Raw genomic sequence first — 11,896 nt, forward strand, 5'->3', positions numbered from 1 at the left:
AGGGCCTATTACGGCGGCGTTTCCACAACGTTAGTATAAGGCTTATTTCTATATTTGAAATGACCTATACTCGTAGTTTCAAAAGCGCTAGAATAAGGTCTCAAAACCGCTAGGAACTATTGCCACACTCGTTGCGTAGCGCTACAAAGCACTGAGAAAAAAAAAAAAAACGCTGGGATAGGCCTTTTCGGTCTACATTGACGCTTTTTGGTGCTATCCCAGCGCTTTAAAAACTCTGAGATAGCCCCTTTTTTTTGTAGTGATATATATATATATATATATATATATATATATATATATATATATATATATGTGTGTGTGTGTGTGTGTGTGTGTGTGTGTGTGTGTGTATGTATATATATGGAGGATAATATAAGACACCTAATCAGCCTCTGAATTAGTTTTATATTTGTCAATGTCATCAATAAATTATGACAATAATTGGTGGATGATTAAATAAATTGCTTGTTCTTTAAGCAATCAAGGTTTTAGGGTAGTTTTTTAATCAATATATTTTTTTAAGAATTCAAGTTTAATTCTAATTATTTCATTCGAACATTTTGTCTAATTTAAGTAAGATCAGATTTCATTCTTGATCAAAGTTATTGGGTTCAAGATCCTGCACGGTGTAGATGAGATGGTTTGGGAATCGGATCATAAATCGGCACAAGAATCGTAAGATCCTACTTTTTGATTTTAAAAAATAAAAATAAAAAATACATATAATTATAATTCATAATATATATTAAAGAAACATTGAAAAAAAGTAATTTTTTGACACAAATTACTAATAAAAGATAAAAAGCATCAAATTACAAATACATAAACAAAGTTTAAAAGTTACAACTCACAAATACTAAGTTCTAAATTCTAACAACACAAATATACATAATGTCTCACATAAATAACAAAAAACAAATAGCAGTACTTAATGTGTCTCATAAACAACACAAAAGGACTAACAATTCCATTAAACAATTACTAAGATAGTAAGATTTATCAAATAATCTTTCTAACATTGGGAAACTATAATTAGTGAGTGTTTGCTGAGAAACTATAATCAGTGAGTGTCTGTGTTAGGCAATTAAGTAACTAATCAATATCAGAATTACAAAAAAAAAAAAAAAAATCGTCAGTGTGAATGGTTTCTCTCAAGGTGGCGCCATTGTGCTCACACTTGCTCACTACACTCTAGTCTCTTATCTTCTCTTCCGTCTTATGTGATTTTGTTGATTAGGTTAAGCACTTAAGGTGACATGAGACATGATTTTTTTTTTGTGCATTTTTTTAATGTTTTTTTAATCAATTTGAGCTAGGGCCGCTAAGCTAATCTTTTTATTTATATTTAATATATATATATATATATATTATTTTTAAAGTTCAACTTTTAGGCACCATTTGAAGGCCCAAAATAAGAAAAAAATAATTGAATTTTCCTTCAATAGCATAGGATCTTTAGTATCACTATAGGATCAACATTTCACATGGATTTCCTCTTAGTAAAGATCCTAATAAAATTCAAGATGTTTTAAGGATGTAAGATTTTAGCATCTTAAGATCCGGATTGGGATACTAATAACCATTTCTCGATCAACTTAGCTTTTGACCAATTCCGCTATTGCTAAAATTTTGAATGTTAATATTGGTATAGTGCCAATACTACTATAAGATGAGAGTACCACCACTAAAGGTATAATAAGTTCTATTATATAAAACTTACAAACTGATATGGTAATGAATGTAAATGTAATTGGTCGATTTCAACCACTCATTTGGAGATACGTCAATTTATAAGACTAATGTAATAAAAATTTTAGCCCTATTAAGAGGAGAATTATAAGTAAAATTATGGAGTCTATGTGGTCAAGGAAGAGAAGGGTACCAATCAAAAAAAATTATACTACTAAGAATCCAAATCTATCATTGTTTATTCATTAAAAAAAATTATTCAAAGTCTCATACAAGTTAAATTCATGGGAAAAAAAAATTCATTGCAAGTAAGATTTTTGGAACAAACAAATTATCAATTGAATTTCTCTCTATTAAATAGGTTTAATTTTATTAAAAATAGGTTTAATTTTATTAAAAAATTATTATTTTTTAGTTTCGCAAAATAGAAGGTAAAATAAAGCTTTCATTTGACTAGAGATACGTTGTCCAGGTCACAGGTGTGGCTTTCATCAGGTCTTCTAAACTATTTCCAAAATTAGATAGTGACAGATTATTATAATCAATCAAATCTAGCGAGATCAATGATAACATTTCTTTATGTGGTGTTTTGTTTTACATTGCAACATATAAAATTTTCTCCAACAATCCAAGATGCTTAAGTTAATTGTTTGATGCTGCATTTGAATTCTTAATAATTAATAAGAAGATCTTCTTATTTTCTCCAACAATCCAAGATACTTTTTGTAGTCTAGACTACAAAAAGCAACCACCTCGTTGAAGATTGTGTTAAGTAAGTCAGGGCCATTTGATACGAAAATATCATTCTAAAGTTTAATTTTTTATTCAAATGTTAATTATAAAATGTTTTTTCTTTCAAATTTTGCAAGTCTAGAGTTGCAGATAAACTGTCATCTTTAATTAACATATAAATAGGGTTATAAATGAACCAAGACTCCACTTATATCCCTACTAGTTATTTTTCTTAATTTTCCGTTCTAATATGTTTGATAGCTTAAACTAGGTTCCATTTTAGATGGATGTTCAATCTTAATCAAAATAAGTCATTTGAGAGTCTAATCTTTTTGTACGTACTACTTTTTTTCTTTTTTTTTTTTTTTAAGAAAAAAAAAAGAGAAGGGGGTTGACTTAGGCTCATTCCCTAGCTCAAGTTCGCTCAAGAAAAAGCTTATTTATGTTTGTTTATTTAGTAAACAAGTCAAACTCAAGTCCAACTTTAGGCTCGATTATTAAATGAGCCAAACTCAAACATATTGATATGTTCATGAACATAAGGGCTCGAATTAACTATATATATAATATAATATTAAATGTATACTCGTTTAAAAAGGAAAATTATTGTGTATTCTCAGAGTACCATAAATGAGTACTGCCTTCTCTTACATAAATGGTAGGTCTCACTAATTAATTAAATTCATAATGGGACCCACCATTCATATGAGAGGAGAGAGTACACATTTATGATGCTTTAGGAGTACCTAATAATTTTTCGTTTAAAAATATGTTTATATAGACTTGAAATTGAGTTTTATAAGATTGTTAATTAGTTCATATGATATAAAATAATTATTTGTAGTTTATTCATAACATAAACAATCTATATGTAGTAAAACCTCATATATTTGTGAAGGAGTAAAACATTTTTTAGTCATGGGTTAATTACTATATATAGGAAAATAATAAGTTAATTAAGTAACTCATAAATAAGCTTGAGCTTGCTCAACATGTAAATAAACAAAGTTTGAACATACAATCTTATTTGGTGATAAGTTTAAGCTCAGCTTGTTTATAGCATACATATAAATGGCTTTACATGCAAATACTTTGGAACTGTTTCACATTTTGTTAGTTATCTTTTGTTTTTTTCATTTATGATGCATTCACGTCATTCTAACTCTTGCTATTATTACCAAAGAGAATGAGAGGCCATTATTTGGTTAAAAGAATATATATATATATATATATATATATATATATATATATATATATATATATGTATGTATCAATTGTACAATTACGCTATGTTTGTTTCGATATTAACATTTTCTGAAAAATGATTCATTTTTCAGAGAACATTTTATGGAAAACTATCTCATTTTCTAGTGTTTGGTAACAACCTTGAAAATGGACTTAAAAATGTTTTCTGGTATTTGGTATCCACAGTTTTTATAACATTTCTTGTATAATTCAAAACATGTATAATATGTGTATTGTGTAAACCCACCAAATATAATCAATACAAATAAATAATAATAAAAAACCAAGAATGAATTTGGTTTTCAAACTAAAATTTTGACAATAGATACAATCAAAATCAGCTATCCAATTTTCATGATCTCAAATACTCACCTTGCTCATGTATATAAACAATAACGTACATAATATATATATATATATATATATATATATATATATATATATATATATATATATATATATCTATATATATAAACCATATGTCTCATAATTCAAAATAACCAATATAACCTTAAGTTCCATTTTAAATAGTTCAAAACACATAGGCCAAATAGTTGTACCGGCAAACTAATCCACTACAAATAGTTTAATAAATATACCAAAAATTGTTATAGAACTGTCGACCGATCTGTGAGGAGAAAAAAAAAGCCTTATTAAAGAACAGTGTTATAAAGGGGAGAAGAAATAGGAGGAAAAAATTAGAAAGAAGAAGAGAAGAGAGGCAAATAGAGAGAGAAATCTATGGGGAGAGAAGAGGCTAGAAGGGGTGATAGTGAGGGTGTGAGAAGAGAGAAAAAACAAAGGGAGGAGAAGAAGTGAGAGAGTTTATTGTGAGAAAAGCTGAATGAGCGAAAGAAAATATTTTTTCCTAGGTCAGAAGAAGATAATATTTATAGAAGCTATGCATTGTGTGAGAGAGAGATTGTTTTCCAGAATTTTTTTTTTGGAAAACAACCTATAGAAATTAAGTCCTATTTTTATTAAAGTTTTTCATTGACTAAAGATAATTTTCCGTTGATTAATTTTTTTTATTCTACTAAACACTGAAAAATATGAAAAACTATCTTTATAGAAGATTTTCCAGCGAAGCAAACAGAGCGTTAGTTAAAGTCCTGTGCGTGGTAAAATTATGATCATAAATACATGAAACATATAATTGTATTGAGAAACAATTAGTCAAATGAATTATTATTGCATACATTTCAAAATTTTCATCTAGTGTAATATCTCTACATTCTTAATTCTATATATTTGTCACTAAATATTGCTTTAATCCTTAACCAATCACCATAACATTCTCTAAATTCAATGACTAAAAAAATACAATAAACAATTAAAATAAAAGAGTATATGAAAACCCTCAATTCAATAATGAAGAGCAATCCAATTTTTTTAATAATATATATATACACACACACACACTAGTTAAAGGCTCTTGTGTTGCACGATTTTATCATAATCTTATATAATATATATTACTTGAAAAACAATAAGAAAACAAACAATTATTATAAAGAAATGAATAATCAGTTTATAATTGCTATACCACATGATGCATGCATGCATCATAAATTGAGCTACTAAACTATACATGCATGGGGTTATCCTCTTTTTAGGAATTCAATAGTGTACAAAACTACATAAAGCAAACAATATATTTTTAATTATTTGTAAATAAAAATATTAATTGTGATAATATTTTTTATATATAATTATTATAATTAACATGTAATCATGCAAAAAGTGTCATTTTGAAATTTGAAGGCTTTTTATATGATAATATATAGTTTTTCATCATACCTGCCAGGCTACAATAACTCTCCCAAACTACTGACCTTGTAGGCCTACTTTTAACAATTGATCCAATTTTATTTTAAAAACTCTAGTCTTGATATTAGATATGTCTTTAGGGTTTTTGCTAGGTAATTCATGCAACATCATTAGCATCCTGGTTTATTGAAGTATTCATCAAGAAGATTAATTTTACTTGGAAACTAATTTATTATAAAATAAATGTACACAATTGAAGTAGAATGATACAAATTTATTATGCAAAATAAATGTGTGACTATATTGGTTACCTTCAATTGTTCATTGCTTATATGATTTGTTTGCAAGAATAGTGTTTCTTTATTTTTTGTTGGTTGAATCTAGAGATCTTGATAGTCATAAATTCATATTAGATTTTCATTTTAATCTTGTAAATGATTATAAATATACGACCAAATTAACCATATGCATATTTGAAAGACAAATCAAGTGCATGTAAAGTGTAAAAAAATACTTGCATGTAGTGGTGGTGATGTCTTCCATGTCAAACTGCTTCTTGGAGAGGGAGTGAGAAAGCTTTTTGTTTTCATACCGAGTGAGAGACTTACTTTGAAAAAGAAATCAATATATAATAGCTAAAACATTAATACCTAGAAGATCTATTTGACACAGATAATGTTTCAATTATAATAAAATTATCTTCTCATTTTTTATGTGTATTCTCCTTTTTGTCTAGTTGTCTTAAGCTTTATCAAATTAGCTTTGTTGTCCTGTTAATTCATTTTAATTAGAATTTTTTGTATTCACTCTTTATCTAATTAGTTTTGGAAGTGGTATTTGACGCTGATTAGTATCTCAATTGTGATCAAATTCAAGTAGGATATAGTGATATACATAGGGCTTAATATTATGAGCAATTTGAGAACATTAAAAAAAAAAAAGCAATTAGAGAACGATTCTAAAGGAGAGAGCAATATGAGATTGACCGAACAAAACGTAATTTTGGCTGGTTTGTATGGCACAAACCAAGTCGGATACATATTTATAAAAATAATAACAATAATAAAAAATTTAAAAAAAAGGTAAAAATTTGATACTCTAAAACTAATGTCCGCAGCTTAGTTTGTTATTTATCAAAAAAAGAAAAGAAAAGAATTTGATATAAACAACTACTGATTGTTACTTTATTTAAAGAAGTTGATAATAACAAAACAATTTATCTTTATTTTATTTCAAGAAGCTTCTTTTTTAGAAGATTTATTTAAAGTTCTTTTTGTTAAAAATACTACAAAAGCTTAATTGTTGATGATATCAATATTTTTTTCCCACTTCACGTATATTTATAATTTTTTATGGGATAAGCTTTTTTATTTTGTTTTGAGAAAGCTTTTATGGGATAACTTTGTAACCATCTCCTAAACTTCCTTTTTTAAAAAAAAAAAAAACTTACGTACAATATGAGAGTTGTGAAAGGCTTGGGTTTAAGTTAAACACTCTATCAACTAAAAGGTATAGTGAACAAAAAAACCTAAAATATATGCATGACAATTAATTAGGTGACAATATGAGAAAAATTAAGATTAGAAGAAGAATTTGGATTGAAACAAATTAAGATTTTTTTTTATCAACTTATAAAAGTTGTTACCGTACGTCCGTGATTGAAACGAGATTTAGGGGGGATTTATTTATTATATCATAGCTGGATAATATTATGGATATTGGATAATAACAATAAATCAGTTACACTAGGATTCTTCTGTTAAGATTTTCCTCCCACTATAAATATAATAGGTGATTCCATGAATCAATCATAGTAATCAATCGTTCACACAGCAACATGGCTGCTTCACAAAAAAATTTCTCTGCTATCTGCTTCTGTTTTTTCCTCCTCGCTCTTTGCACTTCTGCCTATGAGGTTTCTCATGATGGAAGAGCAATCACCATTGACGGCGCACGTAGGGTTTTGATTTCTGGCTCAATTCATTACCCTCGAAGCACTCCTGGGGTACGTACTATTTTATTTTATTTTGTTTATTATCATGAATTGCTAATATATATATGATATGAATAACATTAGTAACATCCTTGTGAATTGTTTGGGTTGTTTTATAAAAAAAAACTTAACATGTTGTGCGTTAAGTTGATTATTTTCTCATATATAGTCATAGTTTAGAGTAAACTTGTAGTGGGTCATAGTTCAAACCCTACCATGATATATATTCATTATAAAACAGAAAAAAAGAAAAAAAGAAAAAGAGAAGAAAAAATGTGTACCTTAACTAGATGGTGATGCATAAGTGATTAAGCCATATTCATCTATATATATATATATATATATATATATATCTTAGCGTTAGGATTTACTCCTACCAGTTAGGAATGACACATTCGTTGATTGCTTCTTTTGAAAGTAGGGTTTTTGTAACTACTTATTAGTAAAATTGTACAGATTATGATTCTAACATGTACTTTATTTGTGACTTTTTAGATGTGGGCCGACCTAATAAAGAAAGCAAAAGAAGGTGGACTAGATATGATTGAGACTTATGTGTTTTGGAATGCTCATGAGCCATCTCGTCGCGAGTATGATTTTTCTGATAACCTTGATTTCATAAGGTTTCTCAAAACCGTTCAAGACGAAGGACTCTATGCTTTTCTTCGTATTGGCCCTTATATTTGTGGCGAATGGAACTATGGGTATATTTTAATTTTCTTTTTTTAACATCATAACATCTTTTTATTATTCTTTTAATAATTAAAAATTTTCTAATATGGATTTAATAATTTCCTAGAGGGTTACCTGTTTGGTTGCATAATATGCCTGGTATTGAGCTTCGGACTGCAAACAGTGTATTTATGGTAACTTCTATAATTCTCATTGGATTATTTTTATGATTAATTTTGTGTGTACTTTCTAATATATATGTTTTTTTTTTTTTATAAATAGAATGAGATGCAAAATTTTACTACTAAGATAGTTGACATGGTTAAAAACGAGAAGCTTTTTGCATCACAAGGAGGTCCTATTATTCTTGCTCAGGTATACCGTATACATATATTTGAATTTAGTTTCCATACATCTTTATGGTTCCTCATCCAGTGATCCAATTATTTGTTGTACTAATTTTTTTTTTAATTTTTTTTAGATTGAGAATGAATATGGAAATATAATGACATCTTATGGGGATGCTGGAAAAGCATATATTGATTGGTGTGCAAATATGGCTGAATCATTTCAAATAGGAGTTCCATGGGTCATGTGTCAACAAAGCGATGCTCCACAACCAATGGTAGTATTTATTGTATTTTTTTTTTATATATTATAAATAACTGTATAGAAGTTTTAGAATTTACTAATTAACTTTGTCACTTATTAGATCAATACATGCAATGGATTCTACTGTGATTCATTCACTCCAAATAATCCTAATAGTCCCAAAATCTGGACTGAGAATTGGACTGGCTGGTCAGTATTATACTTTGTATTTAGTTGAATTATTATTATTATTATTTTCATGTATTAATGTAATTAATTAATATATATTGTTAAAATTTTCTTATGAATTAATTATAGGTTTAAGAGTTGGGGTGACAAAGATCCACACAGAACCGCTGAGGATGTTGCTTTTGCTGTAGCAAGGTTTTTCCAAAATGGAGGCACACTTCAAAATTATTATATGGTTAGTACTTATTATTAATTATTGATTTTGAAATTTCGAATTAATATGTTCGTTTATTTATCACAAATTAATGAACTATCTTAGTTTATATAGCAACTGAAAATGATTGTTGTTTTTCTATAGTACCATGGTGGCACTAATTTTGGCCGCACAGCTGGTGGCCCCTACATTACCACTTCATATGATTATGATGCTCCTCTTGATGAATATGGTAACTATATATTTTATTTTACATTAAGATTTCAATTTTTATACATATGTAGTTTTAAATAAGTTATACAATTCTTAATTTATCAAAATCACAGGAAATTTAAATCAACCAAAATGGGGGCACTTGAAACAACTGCATGCGGTTTTGAAGTCAATGGAGATGACTCTTACTCATGGGAATGTTTCCACCATTGACTTCAACAATTCTGTTTCGGTAAGACACACACCTTATTTATTCAATATAATAATGAGTCATGCTAACAAATGCCTTATAAAAATTTATATGTCTGTACAAAAATTTGACATATTATATATCTGAATTAGGCCACTATATATGCAACAAATGAGTCTTCAAGTTGCTTTTTGGGGAATGCAAACAGTTCCACCGATGCTACAATCAATTTTCAAGGGAATCAATATATGGTTCCAGCTTGGTCTGTTACCATCCTTCCAGATTGCAAAAATGAAGGATACAATACAGCAAAGGTAATTTATATGTAATATATATTATACCTGTCTATTATTTATTATTATAAAGTGTTTATGAAATAGTTAAAGAATAATACTTATGATTAACTAACATAGAATAATAATTATATGATTATAGGTGAATACTCAAACTTCAGTGATGGTAAAGACAGCAAACATAGCTGATAAGAATGATGGTGCAACTCTGAGTTGGTCGTGGAGGCCTGAGATTCTTAAGGATACTATATTTCAAAGAAAACGATATGTTTCTGCACACCAACTCATTGATCAAAAAGCTGCTACTAATGACACTAGTGATTATCTGTGGTACATTACAAGGTAAACGACTTAACTTTTATTTATTTTTATTCATTTATTAATCAATTTTTTTATTAATCAGTTTTTTTTTAATTAATAGTGTGGATATTAAAGAAGATGATCCAATTTGGAGTCATGATATGTCCCTCAAAGTAAATGGCAGCGGACAAATTATTCATGCATATGTCAATGGAAAATATACTGGTAATAAGTGATTAAATTCTTTGACTATTTTTAATATTTCAAGTTTTAATTGCAAGTTTAAATGGTTATTTATTTTGATTTTATTGAAATTAGGATCCGAATGGGCCAAGTATGGAGTTTCTAATTCTGTATTTGAGCAAAAGGTGCAACTAAATCCAGGAAGAAATCAAATTGCGTTGCTTAGTGTTACAGTCGGTTTAGCAGTAAGTTTGGTTTTTCATTTTATAAATTTTTTTTTTATATGGATTAAGGTTTGATTTTTGGTGTCTCTTTGTTTAATTAAATAATTTTAATGTAAACAGAATTATGGGCCAATGTTTGATATGATACAAACTGGCATTCCTGGACCTGTTCAATTGGTAGTACAAAAAGGAGATGAGACAATTATTAAAGATTTATCTTCATATAAATGGACTTACAAGGTTGGATTGAATGGGTTGGAAGATAAGTTCTATGATTTGGATTCTCTCCAAGTTTGGAAATGGCAAGCCCAACAATTTCCTATCAATAGGAATTTCACTTGGTATAAGGTAATTGTACAATTAAAAAAAAGAAATTACTACTATTTACTTGTTTTATTGTTGTATTATTCAAGTTATTTACTTATACTTTTTTTTTCAGGCCACATTTAAAGCTCCTTTGGGCACAGATCCAATAGTTTTAGATTTACAAGGAATGGGTAAAGGTTTTGCTTGGGTTAATGGCTTTAATATTGGACGATATTGGCCAACCTATATTGCCGATGAGGATGGCTGTGATGTTGAAGTTTGTGATTATCGTGGTTCATATGATAGCTCAAAATGTTTAACCAATTGTGGCCAAGCTACACAAAGATGGTGAGAATATTTCTATTTTTATTTAATTTTTTTAATATTTTTATATTTGAAAATTGATTTTATTTTTCTAAATTTTAACATGTAATTTTTTTTTTTTTTGGTTATAGGTATCATGTTCCACGATCATTAATTAAAGATGATGAAAATACATTGGTATTGTTTGAGGAATTTGGTGGTAACCCATCATTAGTCAATTTTCAAACAATCACAATTGGAAGTGTGTGTGGCAATGCATATGAGAGTAATAATACATTGGAATTGTCATGCAATGAACGTCCAATTTCATCAATTAAATTTGCTAGTTTTGGTACTCCACAAGGTACCTGTGGATCATTTCAGAAAGGCAGTTGTGATTCAACAAAAGATGCATTGTCCATCCTCCAAAATGTATGTAAATTTTTTAGATATTTATCTTTATTTTCTTTTACTTATATATATATATATATATATATATATATATATATATATATATATTCATTTTCATGTGAAGATTATATAATATTAACCAAATTTTTGTTTTTATTTTGTAGGCTTGTGTTGGTAAAAACACTTGCACAATTGAGGTTTCTGAAGAGACATTTGGAGCAGTAGATTGTGGTGGAGTCCCCAAAAGACTAGCTGTGGAGGCTGTGTGCTAAATTTCATTTATGTTTTTAATTTTAGGTCTTGGGTTTTCTCAGAAAAAAAAAAGGGTCTTGAATCATAAATTATGTGGTTTTGTTTGGTAGTTAGGGTTAGGGTGTT

The 11,896-nt window shown here is 28.1% G+C and overlaps 1 protein-coding gene across 2 annotated transcripts; it reads left to right on the forward strand.

Moving 5' to 3' along the window:
- Positions 1-7,924: 7,924 nt before the first annotated feature.
- LOC142643243 (beta-galactosidase 15-like) lies at positions 7,925-11,896 on the forward strand. 2 transcript variants are annotated; one of them, XM_075817782.1, is made up of 16 exons: positions 7,925-8,133; positions 8,229-8,295; positions 8,384-8,476; positions 8,583-8,726; positions 8,814-8,902; positions 9,011-9,116; positions 9,240-9,327; positions 9,422-9,540; positions 9,651-9,812; positions 9,934-10,133; positions 10,213-10,316; positions 10,410-10,519; positions 10,619-10,846; positions 10,938-11,152; positions 11,260-11,539; positions 11,683-11,896. In XM_075817782.1, exons 1-16 carry the CDS (start codon positions 7,925-7,927, stop codon positions 11,788-11,790), a joined length of 2,322 nt encoding a protein of 773 aa, XP_075673897.1. In that variant the 3' UTR covers positions 11,791-11,896. The 2 variants fall into 2 exon arrangements, with proteins under 2 accessions (XP_075673897.1, XP_075673898.1); XM_075817783.1 differs by having other exon boundaries at positions 10,619-10,789; positions 10,938-11,080.

The sequence above is a fragment of the Castanea sativa genome, chromosome 7 (assembly GCF_040712315.1).
Source record: "Castanea sativa cultivar Marrone di Chiusa Pesio chromosome 7, ASM4071231v1".
Lineage (NCBI taxonomy): Eukaryota > Viridiplantae > Streptophyta > Magnoliopsida > Fagales > Fagaceae > Castanea > Castanea sativa.

Excerpts from the sequence above, each read along its gene's own strand:
- LOC142643243 (XM_075817782.1), top strand. The coding sequence starts at position 7,925 with ATGTGGGCCGACCTAATAAAGAAAGCAAAAGAAGGTGGACTAGATATG. Across the intron at positions 8,296-8,383 it reads CTGCAAACAGTGTATTTATG|AATGAGATGCAAAATTTTAC; the intron begins GTAACTTCTATA and ends TTTTATAAATAG. Across the intron at positions 10,520-10,618 it reads GTGTTACAGTCGGTTTAGCA|AATTATGGGCCAATGTTTGA; the intron begins GTAAGTTTGGTT and ends TAATGTAAACAG.